The following is a 26129-nucleotide window of genomic DNA, read 5'->3' on the forward strand; positions in this document are numbered from 1 at the left end:
TATAATCTGCTGTTTTCAATACAGTACTTAAATTCAAGCATTGCGTGCTTTTTAATGTAGGATTTATAGAGATTGGAGCAAGCAGCAGGTACTTACCAGCAGTGCCCTGTGGCACAACTGGTCTCCATCCAAGTGAGGGGAGCTCAAACTTGTGGTATTAGGATTATCTCATTTTGTGATGTGAAGAGCTCCTTCGAAGGATACTCTGTTTGTGATGACATAACAGGCAGCCCTCCTCTTGCGCAAGCCAGTGAGTTACTACCTGGGCCACCCCATGTAGTCCGATATGTCTAGGCAGACCTAGCTTCATTCATTCACCGGCACCTCATCACCAGTCTGCCCCATCAAGTTCTTTTAAAAAAAATTGGCAACAATAATCACCAGGTGCACAGGTGGCCCCTACAAGCCTTTGACTACCTGGGAAAATTCCCAGTGAACCCTATGGCAGATTCACCCCTGGGAATGAGTAATCCTTTTCACATGACTGTACAATATGTACCCAATGGGGTATACGCTGATTTTAATTTACACCAGTTGTGTAGTTAAATATGCATTATCATTGTGCCTACGTACAGAAAGGAGTCTGCACACATATATGCCAATACTGTGCTAATTGGTGAGAATCTGGAATGTGGAAGGGAAGGTGGGACCTAGCATAGGCTGGGAAAAGTAAGGTGGTGTTAGTGATAAGTAACGCATACTTGCACAGTATACTGTACATACAATATAAGCTTGTCCAAGCTGTGTGAGTTGTGGGAACCCAAAAGCTGGTGCAAATATGCACTGCTGATTGTGGTGACCAGTACTGCATAACTGTCACTGATTAACTGTGAATTAATTTCTAAAGCTTTTTCATTGCCTGACAATTCTTTTTATTTTCCTTCTCATCATCTCAAGATAGAGAGTTGTACTCTCTGTATTAGAAACCTAATTACAAATGTGTATTTCACAAGTAAAACAAATGGGTAAAGACAGATTTAAGTGCATGTGACATATATGCTACCTGTGCTGGCCTGCAGAAACCTTGCAATACATATGCCTCAGCAAATAGGCGTAGATAGACTACTTTTACACACAGCTTTTTTGAGCATCCAGTGCAGCATCATGCTTATGTTTGGAGATAAGCTGATATGTTGAAGTACTATTGTTAGGAAAACAAAAGTGTGTTTGTTTAAAACTTTAATGGGGAGAAGTACAGATGGAGCCACGCTCATTGAGCATGGCTTCATCGCAGGCAGGGGGCCCGGCACGTCGCCGAGAGCACAGATGCTCCCGTCTCATTAGTGCCCAGGAGTCTGCTTCGCTGGGCGCACTCAGTCGCAAATGGAGCCACGATTAGCATGGCTCTATCTGTATCAAGCCTTCTACAGAGTGGAAAAGAGGACAGATAGAGAAGTTGCCCTTTTCAGTCCATCAGCTTCTGGCTAATATTTATCAAATACATTCTATAAAATGATAGGCAGAAGCTGACTGGTTACTATGAGCAACTTCTCCACTTGTTCACTTCTTAATTCTTTAGTAGGCTTGATACATCTCTGTAATGTTTGTCTGAGTTAATGTCAAATGTTTAGCAGAACATTTAAAATAAATATGTACACAATCCTAACCTTTTATCACCATTTCTATACTACTTACATTAAGGATGTTTTATGCATATTCATGTAAGACTTACCATAATTGTTATAGTTTTCCTCATTTGTCCCATGTCCATAGTCATAATATTCTGGTACACTATAATAAATAAAACAGATAAATTAGTTAGATAGAATTACGTAACAAATAGTACATGGAACTTGCTGAATATACTCTTGAGTTGGTACAACAATATATTACATAGGTACAAAAGTAGAAGCAAGTTTAACATCTTCATGTCAGGGACTATGGCCCTCATTCCGAGTTGTTCGCTCGGAGTTTTTCATCGCATCGCAGTGAGAATTCTCTTAGTGCGCATGCGCAATGTTCGCACTGCGACTGCGCCAAGTAACTTTACTATGAAGAAAGTAAGTTTACTCACGGCATTTTCATCGCTCCGACGTTCGCATTGTGATTGACAGGAAATGGGTGTTACTGGGCGGATGCACAGCGTTTTAGGGGCGTGTGGCTGGAAACGCTACCGTTTCCGGAAAAAACGCAGGAGTGGCCGGATAAACGGTGGGAGTGCCTGGGCGAACGCTGGGTGTGTTTATGACGTCAGCCAGGAACGAAAAGCACTGAACTGATCGCACAGGCAGAGTAAGTCTGAAGCTACTCAGAAACTGCTAACTCGTTTGTAATCGCAATATTGCGCGTACGTCGGTCGCAATTTTAAGAAGCTAAGATTCACTCCCAGTAGGCGGCGGCTTAGCGTGTGTAACTCTGCTACATTCGCCTTGCGAGCGAACAACTCGGAATGAGGGCCTATGGGCCTAATTCTGAGTTGATCGCAGCAGCAAATTTGTTAGCAGTTGGGCAAAACCATGTGCACTGCAGGGGGGACAGATATAACATGTGCAGAGTGAGTTAGATTTGGGTGAGGTGTATTCAAACTGAAATCTAAATTGCAGTGTAAAAATAAAGCAGCCAGTATAGACCCTGCACAGAAATGAAAAAAACCTGCCCAAATCTAACTCTCTCTGCAAATGTTATATCTGTCCCCCCTGCAGTGCACATGGTTTTGCCCAATTGCTAACAAATTTGCTGCTGTGATCAACTCAGAATTACCCCCTATGTTATACAGCTATTAGCAGAACATTAGTTTTATATGGGTTGGTTAAACTGAAAACTATTTTAACTATTTTGTCAAGTAAATGTCAAGTAAAACAATACACTTTCTGGGTGGTACCGTAGTCATCGATGGACAGTTACCATATAAAGTTACAGGGAACTCTTCACACCGTGCCTCCAGTTACCATGATTTAATAAAGCAAATAGGCATCTTCTTGAGCTACGTGATCCTACTCATATGCTTGTCTTTAAACAAACTTGGTAGCATTGTGTAACCTATTGTTAAACTATTTCAAAATTGAAAACATTTATAAATAAACTGTGCTCATAGAATTAACAAGTCTGCTTAAATATGTACATTATGCTTACACAACACATAAGTATGCAATGCTATAATTCAGCTGTAATCTATATTTATGTTTGAATTAATATGTTTGCTTGCACTATTACTGCTACTATAACTACTATTATTATTATTATTATTATAATTATTATTTAACCCCTTTATGATCACAGTCTAAAGTGCTATGTGCAGTCTACAATGAAGCCTGGGCTTTAGCACTGATCATAAGAAACCCTCTAATGTCACCATAATGAGTGAAAACTACAAGCAAAGCCATAACAAGGGGTGTGCGAGCAGTGCCCTGTTTAGGATGTGGGGCCTTAAACATGGCACTGTCTTTTCTCAATGACACCTGCATTTGTCTTGCAGTGGGCCTGCAATTGCTGCCTAGCATTGACTGGCTGCTCTAAGCATGCACCGTAAAGCCAGTAGAACCACCAGGAGTGTCTTTCTGGTCCTGGTGTCCCTGCCATGTTAAAGGCCAGGGCTGGCACAAATTGGAAAATGGCCTTGCTATGGGACTAGCTACTAGGAGCCAAATGTGCTTTCAGAAAATTTTGTCTCTGCCTGTCAGCAATAATAGGGGTTGACATATAATAGTCAATAGTGGTTGACATATAAGCTGCTTTTGGTTCAGTGCTGTTAGAGGGCTATACAGTACTTGCCTATCCCCTCGTAATGTCCGAGAGACTACATAATTTTATTTAGTTCTGTTGCTGTAATGGGACAGTAGACCAGTCTTCTGGATCCTGCCCACTTTGTAATGAATTACAAATCTGAGACACTGTAAAGAGGAAGGCAAGGAAATAGTGATGTTATGGTGTGATGAACTCCACCTGAACTTCATCCTAAATGATTTCCCAGTGGAGACCATTAAAAATCCGGCAAGTTTGTCATGGACTTTAGTCAATGTTCTTTATTACAACAGTATGCCCTATATGTCTTGCATAAAGTACAGAGTTAATATGATAATTATGTTTTTGAGTACCTTTCTATAGAAGCACTAATTGGGTCTAAGAACTGTAGAAATATATGCTGAAAAGTGATTTTGTCTGTGCTTTGATAATAAAAAGATTTACTGCTCTATCCTAACTAGAAAAAAAATACATCCTAAGGTATTTAAAGATATTCAAAATATTCTCACTTGAATTAACTGTAAAACTATAAACTGAAATTTATGTTCTAGTCACAAAGTTATGAACTATTAACTGGTCATGAAGGAGCTGAATTTAAGTCATCATACCTCTCTCAGGAGCTATAAATAAAACTAATTTTGCAAACACAACATTCTTTGCAAATAGAAATGACTTTTGTATATTAAAATACCATGAATGTCAATACTTGTTCACCCACAAATAAAAGCCCAGAAGTTTTCATACAAATGTACTAGTACCTGGCATTTGCTTCCACGCATATCATCATGCTGCATCAGCAGTAGTACAGAATTATCTATAGAAAGAAGCAGTGCAAGCCAGTGTTTCAGTGATTACAAGGTTTACTAATAACTGTATACAAGTACAAAATGATGTTTCTCAGTTATGAATACCTCCCTACTGTACTGATTTGGAGTTCTGAAAAGATATGGAACTTGCATGAATCTGGACATCAGGCCTGATTCTGATATATTAGGTATTGCACAGCTGCAGGAAAGAGGCTCTGCAATTCAGTACAACTTCAATGCAAATGCAGCAGGAGACATCTGTAGGAAAAATACGCCTCTTGATAGCATCTGCAATCTTATTGCTGCATTCAAAGCTTACGCAGACTGGCCATTGGAACTGGTCAACCAAGTCCAGGAAGTCTGCGTCACATGGAGCAGACCACTAATTCCCCAAATGCCGCAGCATGTTAATTATGTTGCATCATGGGGCACTGTGACAGATCACACATGACCCATTCTGCATATGCGCAGAACAGGTCCTCCACATGCACAATTCCCCAACCATCAGAGTTGTGCGTAAACTATCAGGTTTGCATATAAACACAAATCAGGTCCATTGTTTCAAACAAATGTGGGTTTCTGGGTAGATTGTGGCAGGCGATGGATAGTATTGTAGAGTCAGAAATTGAAGGGCCAGGTTTTTACTGTCCCCTACTATGGATAGCTAATCTCTTTAATGAATGTCATTAAAGCAGCCATCCTCATTATAATCATCAGCACTTACATTTCTCCCCATATTAGGTGCAAGAGATCCAACTGGATTTGACGTTCAGAATGCATATGTATGATTTTAAATAGTAATTCTGGCTAACTGTCCATGACACACCCTGATGAGATGAGTGTTTTGCATTCATTCATATTGACCCAGTTACTGCCCAAACATGCCAATTAGGTGGCTGCAGAGAAACGGCTGATGTGATGCATGTGACACATGGGAAAATCACTAAATGCAGTAGCACACAAAGGTTTTGAAACTCAGAATTAGGACTTTAGCACATATTATACTTAAACACACAACTCTACAGAGCCTGCAGTTGCATTGACATGCCAAGTTGTGCCCCCTCAGTTGTATATGAAGTATATGGGTATTCCACATTGACATTAGGCATTCCTTGCTGTGTACAAGGGATCACAGTAAAGATGGAAACAACTAGAACTGAAACTGAATGTAAGCAAACTAATAAGAAATTAAAGACAAATGTCCATGTGCTTTTAAAGGGAACTTAAAGTAATTCTGGCATTTAGCGTCCTCTGTCGGTCTAGGGGGAAAAATGCCTGTGATGCTATTTGTGATATGTGATCGGTATGATGACCCTGACCATTCTTTCTTGGGTACACTGAGCAGGTCAGTATGAAGTGCAACACTTAAGGTGTATGGGTTGCTGATCAGAAGCCCACTGGATTCAGTTAGGGTAAATTATGTAATTACTCACACAATGCATAGCAAATGCACAAATGTGTTCCTCACTCTGCAGATGGGCATACAGTGACATTCTCTGTGCAAAAGAATTACATTTTGCATTGTAATTGTCACAGTCATGTAACACCTGTGTTCCATTTTGTAGTGTACCAATGTTGGGACCTGTGCTTATATCCACACTCATTATTAATACCTAAATGAGCTGAAACCAAGCAGTATTTTACTTACAATGACTCTTGGGGGGAGATTCAATTAGGCACGAGGTTAACCCAATAACTAATTGAACGAGATGCCCAAGTCAATTAGCTGTGGGAACCCTGTGCACTAATCAACAGAAGCAGGATTTGTCCTCACGGTCTCATGAGCAGCAAGGAAAACTGCATTAAATGCACCCTAAGTGCATTTAGGGCGTAATTCAGCTTCAGTTGTAATTTTGCGAAAAACTGCAAAACTACAACTGTTTTCTTTAACATGCGGGGGGCTGCCCAGCACAGGGCAAGGCAGTCCCGCATGCCAGGTCCTGCCCCCCCCAACATGCGAGTGCATCACTATATAGTAATATGCTCACATTATTAAGGTAGCCCCCTGCTTATGCAGCCTAACTGTGTAAGCAGTCAGAGGGCAGCCATCTTTTGGGTCACAGCGGCTGCATGTGATGTCACACAGCTGCAGTGGCTGCCCCAGCAATGCTCCGGGCATGCCTGCATTGTCTGAACTATGCCCCTTAAATGGAGTGTTGATGACCACAAAATGCAGTGTCTGTGCCCCACGTTACCGACCCCCTCCAGGTCTTAGACTGTGATTGCCTACAGTCACAGTGTAGGACCTTGCACTTGTGCGCACCGGCGTGTGCGCATGCACAGAAGTGCTAAAATCACCAAATAACAATTTCAGCACTTTTGTATCTGAACCTGAATCGGGCCCTTAATGTGCAGGGAAACATTAAATTCCACATTTTACATTGAATCAGTGGGCTTCTGTGCGATAACCCAGTATTTATCATGCAGGGAAAATGCAGATTAACTGAATAGCTATGGCGTGAAACCCATGCTATTTCAACACGGAAAACCTGAAGCCTAATTGACTCCTCCCCCCAAATCCAACTGGTTTGTCTAGTCTTTATTTTTCACTATAAAAATTGACTATCTTCATCTTCCTCCTATTATTTCTTTAGTGCTGTCATAAATACAAAATCAACTGTTTGTGTACTTTAACTGACAATCTTTCCCTTCAAAACCATTCATAACATAGTTTTTTTTAAAGTTTTTATTTATTATAGTTTAGAAAGTATTTTTTAAAATATTTAAGTATTATATTATGCACATCTGCAGAACGGATCTCTTAGTCAAAAACAGGGGGGACACAGTGGGTAGCGCAATTGAATGTGATTTGACCATGCCAGGAAATAAGAGCGGCTAAAGTAGAAACTGAAAAACTAGTAGCAAAGGAAAGCAAAGCGAATCCCAAAAAATTATTTAAATACATTAATAGCAAGAGATTAAAGAAGGAGAGTATAGGCCCTTTAAAAGACAAGTTGGGAGTCTTAAGCAAAAATGATAATGACATAGCGGACACACTAAATGAGTTTTTTTCAACAGTATTCACTAGAGAGGACCCAATTCAGGGACTGACACACAATCTCAATAATGAGAATATCCTACTGATAGGTACTTATTTAAGCGAGGAAGTAGTCTGTGACCGATTAAAACATTTAAAGATTAAACATTTAAAGATTAATGTTTCCATTAATAAATCACCGATGGTATTCACCCTAGGGTTCTAATGGAGCTTCATTCTGAACTGGCAAAACTGCTATCTTTGATCTTTAAGGATTCAGTTATATCAGGTATGGTTCCCAAAGACTGGCGTATAGCGGAAGTAGTGCCTATATTCAAAAAGGGAAGTAAAGCTGAACCAGGTAATTATAGACCAGTTAGTCTTACATCTATAGTGGGGAAAGTATTGGAAGGTATTCTAAGAGATAGTATTCAGAAGTTCCTTGAAGTCAATAAGGTCATTAAAAGGAATCAACATGGGTTTATGAAGGACAGATCCTGTCAAACCAAGTTACTTGGCTTTTATGAAACAGTAAGCGCAAACCTAGATCAGGGTAAAGACGTGGATGTAATCTTTTTAGACTTTGCCAAAGCGTTCGATACTGTACCACACATGAGACTTATCTACAAGCTACAAGAATCAGGGCTAGGAAGCACAATATGCACTTGGGTCAAAAACTGGTTAGATAATAGGGAGCAGCGCGTTGTGGTTAATGGATCTTTTTCAACTTGGACTGAAGTGCTAAGTGGTGTGCCGCAAGGCTCAGTATTAGGACCGAATTGTTCAATATTTTCATTAACGACCTAACAGAAGGTCTAGAGAGCATGGTGTCAATTTATGCAGATGATACCAAATTGTGTAAGGCTATAAATACAGAGGAGGATGCCGAGTCTCTTCAGAACGACTTAGTTAAATTAGAAGCATGGGCAGCCAAATGGAGAATGCGCTTCAACACAGACAAGTGTAAGGTAATGCACTGTGGTAACAAGAACAAAAATTACACCTACCTACTAAATGGGGTAAAATTAGGGGATTCTGTACTGGAAAAGGACTTAGGTGTCCTCATAGATAGCAAGCTAAGCAGTAGTACCCAAAGTAGGACTGCAGCAAAGAAGGCTAATAAGATATTAGCATGCATAAAACGGGGTATTGATGCTAGGGACGAGAGTATTATACTCCCGTTATATAAATCACTAGTGAGGCCACACCTTGAATACTGTGTACAATTCTGGGCACCGTACTACAAAAAGGATATCCTGGAGCTAGAAAAGGTACAGAGGAGGGCGACCAAACTAATTAAGGGCATGGAGACTATGGAATACAAGGAAAGGCTTGAAAGACTAGGCATGTTTACATTGGAAAAGCGGAGACTAAGAGGGGATATGATCAACATCTACAAATATATAAGGGGACAATACACAGAGCGGGACTGGTTTTTGGTTAGATCAACACAGAGGACTCGTGGACACTCGCTCAGGTTAGAGGAGAGGAGATTCCGCACAATACGTCGTAAAGGCTTTTTCACAGTAAGGACAATATGTGTTTGGAATTCCCTGCCCGAGGGAGTTGTAATGGCGGAATCTGTCAACACCTTTAAGAATGGGTTAGATAAATTCCTAATGGATAAGGATATCCAGGGGTATGGTGCATAGTCATGCATTATAGTTACTATAAATAGGGATAAAATGCAACGGCTGACAGCAGCATCAGTCAGAAATTTTAGTCAAATCATCATGCATAGGAGACCACAAATAGGTTGAACTCGATGGACAATTGTCTTTTTTCAACCTCAGATACTATGTTACTATGTTACTATGTTACTATGTTACTAGTTAAGTAGTTAAATACAATACTACAGCCAATACATTGCTTCATAATAATATTTCAACAGATGTATTGTTTTAGAATACTGACTCTTGCAAAAAAGTATTTTTTTTGCACTTGTTACTACTATAGGGCCACAGTACTACTTTATACAGTATATATACATAGGCGATGCCTTGCCATCGGTACAAGAGTTTTTTTTAAAATTTAATAACACATACAGATGTAGCCACATTCATCGTTGCTGCTGCTGTGTCATATAGACGTCCTAGTCTTGCCGTAGGCAAAGTAAGGCACGATAAGGCACAAGAGGATCAACAGCATGCAATACACAGCTTCACCGCTGGGTGGCGATTGTTCCACTAATGAAAACTACAGCACAGTGCTAAATAGCAGTGGATGACTATGGCACTATAGAATACTGAACAATGTAACAAGCTCTGACAAGCTGGCCAGTGCACAGTAAATATAGTAGTTCTTTTTTTATACAATAATACTCTAAGGCGTAGTATGAAATCACCTGAAAGGCATGCACCCAGTGACAACAGGCCCTACAACTGAATGCTCCCTTGATGCGCTGTATAAAATGATATCTACATTAAGTAGAACTGTGAACACAAAAAGATTTGCTCAGCATCTCCAATGCACACATAGAAAAGCACAGTTCAGAGTTCTACAGAGCTCGCTCTAAAAAAATAACATTACAATCAGCGATAGAGTTGGGACACACAGAACTATTAAAAAAATTACAATGAGCGATATCACTATGTCACTGCAGGTGTCAATCACTTGTCTCCATGTGTCACAACTAAGGGCTGGTGTTGGTGTGAGGTTGCCTCAGTTGTAGGGGCTGGTGTATAGGTGAATCTAGGTGGCTGAATAGGACTCCTAGACATAGAGGACTCCTACCACCAATGCCCGAAGATGTGACCACGACAACAAAGATAAAAATAAATGTTTGTTTATTAGACACAGTTCTGGTGGTATACCGGCAGTTAGCACAAGATGATATGAAAGATTATTAAAAACAGTACATAGTTCCAAGAACAATAACAGCTGCAATGTTTCCTTAGGTGTGGTATCCGCACAAGACTAGCTTGGGAGTTTAAGGAGATGGACAGTCCTCATCAACACCTAGGTGCTGTAGAATAGGTGATAGCTGGAACTGGTCAGCAGATGGAATACGGAGGCTGAATGTACTGCAGAAAGATGAGTATCTGCAGACTGCCGGTTTTACCGGATGAAATGGAAGGTGAAGAACTGTGGATGAAGTGCAGGTCCGGATGAAACGGATAATGAAACTGAATAACACTAATGATGCTAGAGATTGATGAATTGAGAAACAGATGACTTGGTACTGTAAATATCAGGAACACCGATGATGGTAGATAGGTGAACACCACTGGGAGCACAATGCTGGAAGCTGGTGTTAACTCAAATCACTGCCACTCGCAGAGAACACTGATGATACAAGGAAGTCAGGCAGGCACCGCAGGGTGATGATTGACGCTGGTCTCTGTAGAACTGGAGACTTTAGGAGCTGGAATACCTGGAACACAGTTAGAGTAACAGAGAGCAGAGACAGGATACACTTGGTGATGACAACCAAAGCACTGACGATTTCCTGGTCTAAGATCAGTCCCTGTATACCCTCAGCAGTGCAGGGATTGGATCAGCAATCATGTGAGCTCAGCAGGACTGTGGATTGGTAGAAACAGTATCACATGATCAGAACCAACATGGCTGCGCCCATACTGATTCCTGGAGGGGAAACCTGGCTTGTATTCTATATGGAACTTTCACAGCAATGGCGGCAGCGGCCATAGGACCCAGAGAATGACAATACTGCACAGCATTCCCCCAGCGCCAGCAACAGACGCTATGGCGGGTGAGAGGCACTGCACAGACCCATAGTGTTCAAACATGGTAATCGCGGCAAGCGGCCGCGGCTGACAGGAGACGTCACACGGATCCATCCATGCGCTGGAAGTGCAGCAAATGCGGTGGAGGCCGCAACTGACAGGGTATGTAATGCAGAGCCGTCCACAAGCTGAGAGTCCAGTAATGGCGGCGGAGGCGGCGATGAACCAGAAACGCCATTCCATTTAAGAGTTTCTTATGACCGCACCTGCAAGCTAACAGGAAGAAAATATGAAGTAAGGACATAACATCATGACTGAGACCCGGCACAGGAACGCTGAGCCAGCCTCAGAAGACACCTGAAAGGTAAAAAATAATGTTCAGTAGTCCGGATCGTGACACCATGGCTCTCTTGGCATAGTGGTATCGCCAATGGTTACCATGCCCGTGTGCCAGGGTTCGATTCCCGCAAAGGACACACTTGTATATATGTGTAAAAAGTAGCATCCACATGTTTGTTTGAGTCCCCTTGCGGGTTTTCTGCATTCACCTCACTTCGCTCGCCACAAAATCTATTCTCACTCTATGGGTGGGAATACTGGTGTAGTGCTGGTATTCCGGCTGGCGACATTGCCAGCTGGCGGGATTCCAGCTTCGCTATCCTAACCGCTGGGATCGTGACAGTAGGCAAATTAAACAGATCCACATTTAAATATGATTTATATATATTTCAACGACATTTAAATACCCATACACATCTATGTGAGACTGTGTTGTAAAGAGTCTTTGCTGCATAGAGAACAATTAGTTTCATTTAGGCTGTCCATCTACCAAACCAGTCGCCAACCATGCTTGCTGCATTTAACGTACATAATGTCAAGCCAATAGTAATTCTACACTTAGTCACACAAAGGAATACATTTAAATCATAGACTGCTGGGAGTACTTGAGGGCATGGTTTGTTATATATAAAAAGACAGGCAGTTTACACAGTGTTCTCGATTTAACTTAGAATGGCAGTGGTGGAAGTGAACTGCAGGAAAATGCCAGATCTGTTTAAGTCTTCATATTGGCTAAAGACCTAAGTGACTCATTGTTATGTGACTTCCCTACATAAAAGTGTCCCTGAAAACATTTTATAAATGTTGGCCACTAAACAGTGATCTTTAGTAAATCTCCAATGCTGTACAAGCTGACATCTGTCAGTTTATAATTAGTCATGTGTCAGTGCTTTTACAGTTCAAGCAGTAACTAAAGTATGTGACAAGATCAGCAATTCCGTTCAATGCCATCAGTGTAACAATTATTGCAAAATCTTCTATTTTATTACCTCACCTACAGAAGCTGCATTGCTCTCTCTCTCTCTATAATATATATATATGTATATATATATATATATATCATTATCAGAATTAATTTTTAAATGTAACTATCTAAACAGATTATTATTTTAACAAGAAAAACTCAAATTTATAAAATTGTGTTCAGCTTAAGAACACTTAAGAGTAGTAGTTCTAAGTATGTCTGTGCAAGGTTAGGTGTGCAGCTCATCTTTCTGTGGCACTGATTACCTGCTTTATACTATGAAGTATTGACAACTGCATTTCTCACTGAGACAAGATTCTGTATGAAATATGTGAACTGTGGTTGCATTTTATCTAACCTTTACTTAATTTGATCTATAAAAAGTAACAAGTGTATTGAACCTGTTAATAAAAGGGTCTAATTCTGGTGCAGAGATATAAAATAGGTTAATTGCTTGCAGTAAAGCATGTCTCTGTGCTGCCCAAAGGGAACTTTGTAATAGAAATTCTTTAGCAAACCTGGAACAGAAGATTTCACCTAGGCTACTCTAATAAACAGAAAAATGCATCAGTAGATAACTGTGTCTGATATTTGTGCAAACTAAGTAAAATATCTGAATATAGGATAACAGATTTTTTTTCTTCATGTAGACTCTTTTGAAACCCTCCCCCCCAAAAAAAATGCATACTGTAGGACAGTTTTAAATGATTAAAGTAATGAGTCTGTTCAGTTGTGATGCATGGTTCTGGGCCTGATTCAGAAGTACTGAGCTTGTGTCCTGATGGTTCCAACCAGGGGACTAAATTGGAATTGCATTGAAATCCATGGCATTCCAGAGTTTCTACTTGGGGAAGGGGGTGTGTGGCTGGTGTCAACAAGTGTGTTGGTGCATGTGACTGGGCCATGCCAGTATCCACTTGCATTGGCAGCCATGTACCATTGGGCAGTCTAAGCAACCATAGAGTTTCTCTATTAACTGATGGTGTGACCGATATATGATCGATGGTGTCACTTTTTGCACACAGAAATGCTTTAGAAATGCAGCCAGTGGGCATCTCAGTAGACAGTCCATCAGCTGCAACATTGGCATAAATTTGTCATTATTATCATAGTTGTCATTGTGGGCCTGATTCGGAGGTTCTACATCTGCACATGCCTCTGAGACGCACTGCGCATATGTCCCAATAGCTACCTACTGTCAGCAGACACAGATCAGAATTGCATTGAGATCTATGCAATTCCAACAGGCATTCCTGAGTGGTGATGGGGGTTTAGTGGGGAGTGATGGGGTGGATGACATTGGGGTGCATGTCAGGGCATGCCATTTTCAGAGTATACTGACACCGGCAGGCAAATTCTATTGGGCGTGGAAGTCCAGTGGTGTGGCCAATGTCCGACCAATGGTGTGACTTTTGCATAGATCTGCAGTAATGGCTGCAACAACATTTGCAGTTGTTGAGCAAATCTGTCCACTTCTGAATCAGGCCATGTGCCACTGTTCTGTATTAATTTGTCCCTTACTCTCAATCCAAATGATAATTTAAAACAATACAATTTAGGAAAACAAGAGACATCAACCTGTTACAACATATCAGCAGGTGTTTTAAACAAGTTTTACAAGCTATAGCAAGAAAATGTGATAATAACACTTGAAAGAGAGCTGCAGATAAATGCATAGAGCATTATTTTACCCATACCAGGTCTAAGCCATCTGAAGGCAGCAATTTCAGGCTAACAGAAAGTCATGTTATCCTTGAATCAAAATAATAAACAAAGGTAAAAAAATCCAACTGGGACTACATTACTTGGATTGGGACTGCAAGTAAAACTATCTTCTGTTCACTGCTGCTCTGCATGGCACAGCAGCTGAGAATGCATGTTGCTTGCACCTGCAGTGGTGTGTATCACAGTAAATGAGTGGTTTGAGAGGAGCAAAGGGCAGTCCAGTGCTTTTTAATGGTAGGTACACCACTGACTTGGTGGCCATGCCTCCTCATAATAAATATACCCCATTCTTAAGAGGTCAAAACACTTGTCCTATGTCACTGACCAAAAATGTTGGGAAATACTGCATGACAAACCCTTTGTTAAACTTTCTTATTGTTGTCTGATGAGATAATTCAATGACCCTCCACTGCATAATGTGTAAGGGGCATTACAATGTGTGGCATATTGTGTAAGGGGCATACAGTGTGTGGCATAGTGTGTAAGGGGCATTATTGTGTGGCGCAATGTGTAAGGGGCATTACAGTGTGTGGCATAATGTGAAAGGGGCATTACGGTGTGTGACAATGTATAAGGGACATTATGGTGTGGCATAATGAATAAGGGGCATTAAAGTGTGTGAAATAATATGTAAGGGGCATAATGAGTAAGGGAAATCAAAGTGTGTAACATAATGTGTAAGGGACATTTCTATAAGGTGGAAAAAATGACAAATAATGTAAGGGGCATGAATCAGTTTCAACATGTTTCTTTGCAGTATTTAGCTTTATTACATGCAACAATACAGTATCAGAATGCCATTATATAGCCTTAGCATGCTACCATGAAGATTTATTAATGGCACCATACAGTATATCAATATTAATGATTTCCTTTAATTCCATGAAGACACTAAATGGCCTACAGTGATTTATTCTATCATGTATTATCAAAAAGGGCATCATACTGTACAAACTATAATCTTATAATAACAACATAGTGCCTCTTTAATAGCATTATAAATCCTCATTGTTAAAAGATTTGAAGAAAGTGGGTGTAAAGCCTTCATTGACCTTTGTAGTCCCAATAGTTGCAAGATCACCAAAGCTCCCCATATTCCCCTTTCTGATTTTTAATTGTATAGGGCAATGGAAAGTGCTGTCACTATATACTGTAACTATTAATAAATATATGCAGTAAATAATTCAGAGCCATTGCTAAAATTTCCTTCACATGTGTTATACTTTGTGAGAGCACTTTCATAGTTAGCTGCTGCTATGAAGAACTGAGAAGAGGGCTCAAGCACAAATATTATAAGTGGAATATGTATCAAAACACACAATTTGAGGGTGACTATAAGACTTTGGCAAATTCCAAGGGTAAAGGAAAGTTGAATTTGCCAATCATTAAGGTTATGAGATAATGGGGAGTGTATTCTTCAGATACCAGGTGTTAAATCATTGGCAACCTCAGAAGGATGGCTGGAGTCTCTGGAATAGAGAGGAGAGGACAACTGTGATTGAGGGCAGTGTTTTGTACTGGAGGAATTAGATTGTGTATTATTCTAATTGTGGATTGTTAATGGTGTGTGATTGGGAAATGCATAAATATGACGTGTCTTCTGATTGTCCCTGCAACTTTGCTTTAGTATGTAACAACTTCCTTTAACCAATTGGGGATAATTAGTCAAAGAGCAGAATTCAACTGCAAAGCATTTGGGTGTTTTCATAATGTGTTCACACATCGTTCTCATGTAAATTTATATAAACATTAAAGAAAAACTGTACACATCTGCAAATATTATCACAGACAACAGCAGATAATTTATTTGGACTTTACTTCACAATGTGTCCCAGTTTAAAGACAAATTAATATCATACAGTTCACGCAGACACATCATTAAAACTTGCTTTGTACATGATGTAGAGAAGTGACTAATTAAGTAGACAAACTTTTTCCATTTGCACAATGCAGCTTTTATTAATCTATATCAATCCTATGGGATAATGCTTTACAGGTGACTCAGCACAGTAAATAACATAGACTTAAAGTAGCATCAGCAATATTTATCCCCTTCAGATCAGAACACTTCATCATTGATTACATTGTTTTTTTTTGTATGATGACATCAGTTTCTAAAACCAGAAGCTGTAGTTCCCTTAGTTTTAGATTAATTCTATCACATACGAAAAGCATTCAACATATTCATTCTCCTAGTGATGTAGAAATTCTTATTAAAGCAATTTTTCAACACTTTGCTCAGTAGCAGAATAGAGTAATAAGTAAGCGGCTGTGCTTAACTGGCTTGTTTGAATCAGCTTCTTTTGTGTTCGGTAAATGCACTTGTGATGCATGCCGTGATAAGAGGTGAAAAACACAGGCTTTCAGATCTGCACTGTAATTAGCATTTAGAAACCATATAATTAAGCTTTTAATCAATTATTGCCTTTGTGTGCTCCAAGTATGATAACTGGTACTTAACTATTTTACAGAGAAGGATAAACCCAAAATTATACAACAGTTATAAGCCAAAAGGAATAAAAATAGTACAAGTACTATACTTGTATTTTGTGAGTAATCTCATTACTGCAAGTGGTAGGCTACAACTTTATAAACAGAAAAATAGGAAAGATGCAGAATACAATGAAGCTCCCCACTAGTATCTATCACATGGTATTCGGACTATAGATCAACACTAGAAATGTCTACTGTTAATAGGTCAACCACTAATAGTAGACAGGGTCAAAAGGTTGATATGTAAAAGGAAGACAAGTCAAAAGGACAACATGGTCAAAAGGTCGACATGACACTGGTCGACACATAATGTAGACACAAGTTGTTGTTTTTTTCAACTTTTTCATACGTTACCATCCATGTGGACAAGAATGGGAATAGTAACCTGTGCCGAGCACAGCAGCAGTGGAGCGTGGTACACTAATAGGGCTTGTTTGTGGCAGAAAAGTGACAAAACCCCCCAAAATTGTGTCTACCTTTTTTGTGTTGACCATTTGCATGTCGACCTTTTGACCCTGTTAACCTTTCCTACTGGCTACCTATTCTATGTCGACCTTTTGACCCTGTCAACGAAATGCATGTCTACCATTAGTGGTAGACCTATTTACTGTAGATCCTTTTAGTGTAGATAATAATCCACACCCCAATCACACACCCCTGTAAGGTAATTTGTGATTCGCTGCAGGAAGTCCACAAGTTGCAGTCTTAATTCCTGCCCCACAACAAGTTGCAGTCTTAATTCCTGCCCCACATTATTAGTTAATAGGAGAGAAAGGTATACTAATCTTAAGCATTAATTTAAACATATTGGGTTGGCTGTAAAATGCTCCAAAAATTAATCATACACAAAACTTGAGCACATGCTCCTCATTTATGTAGAGCTGCATGATGACTCCTTCAGATACATGCTGTTAAACATATAGGAATAAAGGTGTATGGTCATGTAACACATGATAATATACTAACAAGAATATCATCATACTGTAGTGGGATGATACACCAGTAAGCATCATCATTGCTATAATGTTGATAAATGTACATGATTATGGCTAAGCCCCACTTCAAATCAGCTTTTCCATGCTCTGACCAATCAGAGCAAAGCCACTCTGTCTAATAAGAGGAACAGGGTTATAGACTTTAAATCTGTACCACGGTGTTCTCTAGAGTTATTTTGTCAACAATGTATATTTTCTGGGGGGGGGGGGGGGGGGGTTTGGAGCTTTTTAGAAAGAAGAGTCCCCACCCCCTGGATTTACATGGGCAATAAAAGTGAAATACAAATCCCAGCTGTCAGCACAAGGGGAATTTTCTAGGGGGGATGGGACAAAAAATTTTTACAGGCACAATTCCACCAGGGAATTCTACTACATGATGAACAGGACAGTATGGCAACAGGATATCATTCTATAATTTTCCTGCTATAGTCACCCTGGCCTGGTTGTTTTTTTCAAGAGGATCCCATGTACTTTTTAAACCTGAGTTTGATACTGCTAGACAAGGCTGTGAATGCTATTACTGGTTCTACTTTAAGTTGCAGTAAAAAAAGCTGTTTTATAATATATTTTTTGAGGATATAACATACACTGCAAATATCCATGATGAAAATCATCATCATCAACAGCACAGATACAGTAGTTACACTAGCCAATATTGTAACACTGTTATTTAAAATAAACAAGTTCATATACGGTACAATAGGATAAAATCATGGACTCCTAGCAGATGCTAAATCTACTTAAATGGGTAGATAAAAAGGCAGTATGTTGGAATCAGAACCAGGTTCCCGGATATGTATATGAAGTTGTATATTTTTCGGATTTTTTTAAAATAAAAGTGTTACACTATTGAAAGTTTTCCCTTCTGTTCTGAGGATAATTCACACAACAACTCGGCTGGTAAATTGTGACTGGTTGGACAGACATCTGGAGTGGGCAGTGCCCTTAGGCTACACATGCATTTGTCTACCTATATGTAGACTCACATTTTAGTAGGAGTCCTATTTTACACCTTCATCATATGAGATATAGTGGAAACAAGTGGAGCCCTTTATCTATAATACATATATCTTTATAAGAAGATCCTGTCCACCAGGGATACTATTGGTTATTATGCAAATGAGGATTTCCTACATTTAAATGGCCATTAAGTTTTATTATATTTCTAGCGCCTATGTGCCCATTGGTGATCTAATTTTTCCTATTTAATGTTTGGAATGTGGGTGACACGTCTTCGCTTATGGGCTGTTTACACTGCTTTTGTGCACCATCTAATCATTACTATTTTACATGCTGTATACCTACTGAAAGGTGCATCAGCGGTCTTCTGCAGGGCTGCATCGGACCACATTTGTTGTTACAAAACTTTACAGTATATTGCCTATATGAGAAGGCCCCTTCCCACCCATTCTGCTTTATAATGTTTAAACTAAGTACACACTTGCATGAAATAACAAATAATACAACGATCATTCCAATTTCACTTACAATGAGGACACATGATTTCTAACATACACACTATGCAATCTTCGGAATGCTGACATGGTACTGTATATCATGTCCAGGGATTATTTCCAACTGTTGCTACTGTACACACTATGCAATAATTAATTATGCTCAATTAAAAAATTCTTTATAGACTTTGTAATGATTACATAAGTACTTTTATAAAACTATATTGCAGTTGATACACTTCAGGAGTTTGCAGCATTGTTTCCAAAGAAGAGCACAGACAGTACAATGCCCACATACGTAAGTTTTATTAAAGTCATAATCCGAATAAAGGTTTTTATTTATCAGTACTTTAATATATTGATTATCAAAACTAAATATTGAAATGAATAGTATCATTGTATATTTTAAGTTATTTTAAATAAAAATGTTAGCCTTACAATGCAAGATATTCAAGAGCCAAATGTAAGAAACATGTTACGCCGTTACCGCTTTAGGAAAGTTACGCCTAAATAAATGCACTTTATTTTAATCACTTTTCTCTATACTATCTAGCATCAGTTCAGGACATTTTGATGTCAAGAAAAAGAAGCAAAGCTATAAAGAATAGTTTTATTCAAATACCACAACTACATCACCACTTACTACCCCATTATTGGGTACTAAATTATTATAAACAGCAGGCAAATCCAATGCTATCTGGAAATTCTACCAGCATTAATTAAATATTAAATAGGTAAGTATCCACAGGGCTCACTGCCTCTTGGCATTTACAAATTTCCTTTGGTTTGTTTCTTCAGGCTGCTATTAATTATTTATATATTTTATGTAGAAGAAATCAAATTAAAAAACAAACATACCTCTGTGGTTGCACTGTGTAGCTGTCTTCATAATCCTCATAATTCTGGTCATCAAAATCATCTCCAAATCCATCATCATAACCCTTTAGGAAAATATAAAATGCTTCATTAAAACCATATTTCTTTTTTAACTTTTATTTTTAATGTTAATGAAATACTCTTTTAGTCATTTAAAACATTCATAGCGTACAGTACTAACAGACATTGTTATGGCTGACACTTAATCTCTTCAACTATTTTGATTTAAATAACTATAAGAGATTTCTCTTATAGTCCGCTAATAAAAATTACTTGAAACACACACATTCTTGTTGCTGTTATTATTATTATTATTATTAATTTATGTATCTGGTGCCAAAAATTGTCCATAACACCATAAGGCAAATTACAGTAGAACAGGTTGGGTTCAGAAGACCGTCGGTTGGGATCCTGGGAGTCATTATGCCGATGCTGGGATCCTGGCTGCCAGAATGCCAGCAGGGGGGTGAGCGCAACGAAGCCCCTTGCAGGCTTGCTGCGCTCGCCACGCTGTGGGCTCGGTGCCTCGCTGCGCCCACCACAGGTTCTATTCTCACTCTATGGGTGTCGTGGACACCCACAATTGGGAATAACCCTCGGCCCCCTGCCAGTATTCTGGGTACCGGGATACCAGCATCAGTATGCTGACCAACAGGATCCCAACCAACAGGATCATGACTACATCCCAAATACACAAATAATGCAATATAGTAAAACAGACAGTATATGGAAAAACAATCATTGATATCTCTACAACTGAATGACAGGTAGTAATAATAGCCATCAGTGACCTATTGCCCTATCTGATCATACAGAGAGAATCAGAGCTGCTGATTGATTGGGGGCGTATCGGAGTCATATATGCACACATGAGACAAGATATAGTTAAAACAACAGTTTGTAAATGTAATATCCTCTGAGCATGGAATTGAGATTTGAAATGTATCCAATTCAAGTGGTGTCCTCTGTGAATGATTACAATAAAGTAAATATTTAGCTTACAATGATGGCTTTGTACATATGTTTGTTTGTGACACTTTCAGCCATGAAACCCATACTGTATCTGATCATCATATTGTTATAGACACTGCATTTATTCTGTTATTCCATAACTGCAGTACAGCAACTCTGCCATCCAGTGATGCTGCCATGACTACACAATATGTTACACCTCCTGTGCTGACCATGTCGGGCCAGTTATACAAAATTTTACAGGGCCACTTTTAGTTCCCAATCTACCCCTGATCTCAGACACAACTGCAGCAAAAGACACAAGGGGGTAAATTTACTAAGATTCGTATTAGTACCGATTTGGTGTGAGAATCATCACGAATGACATCGAAAGTGTATTTGTGCAACTTTTTGAATTTGTTACGCCTCATTTACTAAGCTTTCGTATTTGTATTTTTTCTGTTTTCCGATGTCGATGTCATTCGTGCTTTTTGAGAGGTATAATGCGGCTGATTTTGCTGTTTGTCGGCCGTGTTATGTGGTTTTGTTACGAATGTGCGTCACATTTCGGTTACGGCAGTGTTTGTCCGTTCAATGGCGCGTTTTTTTCCTAAGTTTCGTTTTTGTCACTCGTCCGTGATTGGTTGGATTCGTGATGGAGGAGTGTCTGTGCACATTACTATAAAAACGCCCCAAACCGGCCGCACCTCGTGGGTTTAGCTAGTGGTGAGGAGAGAGGAAGGTGTATTTGGAGTTGGTGAGTTTTGTGGAGTTTGTGGAGGTTTTGAGGCGGAGTTTTGTGATTGTTGAGTGCTGTACTGTGTGTGTAAGTAGTCTTGTTATACATGTTGTGGTGTTATTTAAAAGTCTGTCTATTTTTTGTATTTTGTTTTTTAGTTAAGTCTATTGTCACTGTTTGTGAGTGAGTGAGTGAGTGAGTGTGTGTGTGTGTGTGTGTGTGGTGTGTAGTGGTAGTGGAGGAGTGTGTTATTTGTTTTTTTTTTCTCTGTGTTTTTTGTGGTTTGTTCTGATTATGTCACAGTCAGAGGTGAGTGAGAGGGAGGAGGTGAGTGAGAGGGAGGAGGTGAGTGAGGTGGAGGAGGTGAGTGAGAGGGAGGAGGTGAGTGAGGTGGAGGAGGTGAGTGAGAGGGAGGAGGTTAGTGAGGAGGAGGGGGAGGTTGCGGCTGCGTTTTCAAGTGATGGTGATGGTGTTGTGGCTCCGCAGCCACGCACCACTACAAAGACGGGCCGCAATGTTAAGTTTAGTAACTCAGAAAACATGGCTCTGGTCCGGGAGCTGATGAGGCATCATTGCCAGTTGTTTGGGTCTGATGCAGCAAAGGTGTCGACCCGCAGGAAGACTGTCCTATGGGGGAAGGTTGTTGCTGCTGTGAACAGTGAGGGTGTGGTGAGGCGGACCGAGGACACCTGTAGGAAACGCTTCTATGACATCAAGCACCGTGTGAAGGCAAAGATGGCTAAGGAGGCAAAATCTGCCCGTCAAACCGGGGGTGGACACCCCTTCCGAGCGTCTTATAAAGATTGGGAGGAGCCAATGCGTTCGCTGATTCCGCCAGAGGTGGTTTCTGCCCTTCATGTCCGTGATTCGGACCGCCCAAGGGCGGATGGTGAGTTTTTTATATTTATGACTTGATTTGTAACATCTGTGCTTTGTCCTTAGTTTTTTTTTTTTTTTTTGTGTTGCACCCCAAATGGGTTGGTGATGTAGTGCAGGCCAGGCCACCCTGTGGTTCTCCAGCTGTTGTCAAACTACAAGTCCCATCATGCCTTACCACATTTTTATACTTAGTGAATGACAAATGTGTTGGTGGGCATGCTGGGATGTGTAGTTGCACTACATCTGGAGAGACACAGGTTGTGCCGGGATGGTGTATTGTGTGTCTTAATTATGTTTTTTTTGCCATTATGTATTGTGATTGTTTCTTCTTGTGTTGGTCATTTTCTGCTGTCTGCTTTACAAAGTAAATGTTATTTTGAGTTTATTAATGAAGTGTGATGACTGTTTTTTTTTAAAAAATTTGCCCTGGATATATTTTTTTTGGGTGTTGTTTTGGTTTTTTATTGGTTTGGTTGTTTTTTTAAGACATGCTTTTTTTTAAAAAAAAAATTTTTTTGTGTGCAGATATATATATATTTTTTTAATTATTTTTGTGTTTAAAAAATTAAAAAGAGCATGCAATATTGTGGCTTGGTAAAGCAACGACGTATGTGTTTTAAGTAGTATAATATTGCTCATTATTATAATTTCAGTATGTTTTTTTAATAAAATAATTTAATACATTGAAAGTATACACAGCCAATGTAGTCATGCATGCAAGGCTAAGCATCGCTTACTTTAAGTCACAGCAGCTAACACATATGTATTAAAACTAAAAAAAAAATAAAAAAAAAATAAACAACCAAAGAGTATGTTCATATCGACATTCTTCTTCTTTCTACAGTACTCCAGAGAAGCAGCACATCCAGGCCACAGCCAACCCTGCCTAGAGCTGATGATGGTGGGAATGCTGGTAAGATTTTACTGTAACCACATCTTCGACAAACACATTTTACATATGAAATCTAATGAGGATACTATCACACAGGTTCTTCGTCTGTTCCGCGTCCACTAAGGCGCACATCACAGGGCAGCATTACTGTGGCTACAAGGCCACCCAAGAGGCCCCGTGTTCAGGCTTCTGCTCCTGCTCCTGCACCAGCATCACCCCCCCGAAGGCGCATCTCTGCAGTGGCTGCCGTGCCACCACTGGCACTTTTGTCGAGCCCCCAAAGTGATAATCCGCAATCACCACAGTTGTCTGGTGAGTAATGTTTTATGTAATTTAAATTAATTTTTAAAAACCAGTGTAGTTCATTTAATAACCAGGTGAAGGCATAAGGAAGTGCAAACCCACTGTTATGTACAAGATGATAAAGGCAGCAGTACAAAATTTTGAAAAAATAATATTGCACATTTTGGAGATGCTTGCCTTGTGCCTTTAGCACCTTGCACATATCACAGGTTTATCACTTACTTATGCCTTCTCCAGGCTTATACATCTGCACCACTGTTAGTACTGTAAATTCTAATGAAAAAAATGACCACTCAAACATGCTTAAATAATCTACTGCAAGCAGATGCTGTTAGCGTAATGTTATGATGTTATTTGCAAAATTAGAGGATGTCCATATACACACATTTCGTATTAAATTTATGCCCAACAAAACTGAAAACCACAAAATTTGAAATTTAAATACATTACAAAACATGTTCCTAAAATCCACTTCTAAACATAGGGCACATTAATAAATAAATTAACATTGTTAATGTGTAGATTTTATACCACTATATTATTAAACTTTGTAAAAACACCACTGACTGCCATAACCAATGTCTGATTGTATTGTTGAACACATTTTTTTTATTTTGTGTGTTGGTCCAAAGGAACCTTCCGAATCCAAATAACAATGTAGTAGTTCAAATTGGTAAGAGTACATGGAGTGTATACAGTAACTATGACTCTGAATCCTACAATTTGAACAAGAAAAACACAAATGAGTATTATACGTTTTGAGCCACATCAATTAACTAAAAGGTAACCAACATAGTTAAGTGTATGCAATAAACAATTTATCCATTACATTAATATAATGAAGTAATGCATGTTGCTGAAAAAGTCTTGTAAGACCTATGCAACATATGTACTACCTATTGCCTGTGTTCAAACCTATACAGACCCAGCCTTCATGAGCGACGATGGCCAGCAGGACCGTGCCCAGGAGACATTTACACTCCACCTGCAGCCCATCGACACAACACAGGCAAACATGGCTCAGGACATTCCACAACAACCTCAAGCTTCTCAAAGTCAATAAATGAGCTCAACACCAGGGCCAATGCAAACGGACCAAGAGTTTTGGTCAGGTTGGGCATCACAACAAGCACACCACTCCGCGTGCCTCACCACCCAAACACAACACCTGTCTAGTCTGCCCCATCATTTGCCAAAAGTGAGTCGCAACTCAGCCAGACTCATAGTGCAGGTGGGGCGTATAGCAAACACTATGGAGCAGATGAGGGCAGACAACACACAAATGCAGGCGAACCTTCAGCGCATCATGGATGAGCAACAGCGGCAACACCAAACACTGATCCAGATGATCCAGCACAATCAAGTAATAAATGACAATCTTTCTCGCATCATTGCCAACAATACTGCCGCACATACACAGCTTACGGCAAGTCAAAATATTTTGAGCCAAAATTTAAGTGTGATGGGCCAACACCATGTGACCTCAAGCTCAGGCACAACAACCCCTAGCCAAACCCCAGTACAATCACCAGTTCGACGTTCAAGTCGAAGCCGCACCCACGAGCCACCACTAGCCTCTGCACCCAGCACCCAAAAAAAATAAAAATAAATATGTAGTGTCCACAATATGGTGGCCATTTCAAATTTGAACATATGTGTTATGACTACATTGGTCTGTTTACAATAAATTGTTAACCAGAAATATGTGTATTGCTTAATTTACAAAAAAAAACAAAAAAAACATTAGTGTATAGGGCCAGATAAGTATTGAGACAGGGCGAGAGCGTGCTGTCTCAGGGTCTAGGGTCAGCTTGACCAAATCATACAGAGTAAAATAACTTAAAACATTTAGGGGTATATGCAATAGCGGGCGAAATCGCGGCAATTATCGCCGTTTTTTCAATTCGACCAAATTCGCCAGGTGAATTCCGGAAGGTGGCTTCCGGAATTCACCATATGCAATGAAAAACGGATTCGCCAGAGTCGCGGGCGAAAATCGGCCGATTTGGCGGATTTTGCCGCGATTTTTAAAAACGGGAAAAAACGGGGAAAAACCCGAAAAAAAAATGGCGTGGGGTCCCCCCTCCAAAGCATAACCAGCCTCGGGCTCATCGAGCTGGTCCTGGTTCTAAAAATGCAGGGGAAAAATCGGGCAGGGATCCCCCGTATTTTTAAAACCAGCACCGGGCTCTGCGCCTGATGCTGGTGCCAAAAATACGGGGGACAAAACGAGTAGGGGTCCCCCGTATTTTTAACACCAGCATCGGGCTCCACTAGCTGGACAGATAATGCCACAGCCGGGGGTCACTTTTATGCCGTGCCCTGCGGCCGTGGCATCAAATATCCAACTAGTCACCCCTGGCCGGGGT

General features: G+C 39.9%; 1 protein-coding gene across 4 annotated transcripts in view; it reads right to left on the minus strand.

Moving 5' to 3' along the window:
* Positions 1-26129, minus strand: part of KHDRBS2 (KH RNA binding domain containing, signal transduction associated 2) — a 620233-nt gene that overhangs the window by 95642 nt on the left and 498462 nt on the right. For all 4 annotated transcript variants that reach the window (XR_010175991.1, XR_010175992.1, XM_063916743.1 and 1 more), the window contains 2 exons: positions 19979-20061; positions 1673-1731 (listed from right to left, as the gene is read on the minus strand). Coding sequence is in view for 2 of the 4 variants with exons in the window: in XM_063916743.1 (XP_063772813.1) it covers positions 1673-1731; positions 19979-20061 (142 nt within the window). In the remaining 2 variants the exon portion in view is untranslated. The remainder of the gene's footprint in view (positions 1-1672; positions 1732-19978; positions 20062-26129) is intronic.

This window comes from Pseudophryne corroboree, chromosome 4 (genome assembly GCF_028390025.1).
Source record: "Pseudophryne corroboree isolate aPseCor3 chromosome 4, aPseCor3.hap2, whole genome shotgun sequence".
In the NCBI taxonomy this organism is placed as follows: Eukaryota; Metazoa; Chordata; class Amphibia; order Anura; family Myobatrachidae; genus Pseudophryne; species Pseudophryne corroboree.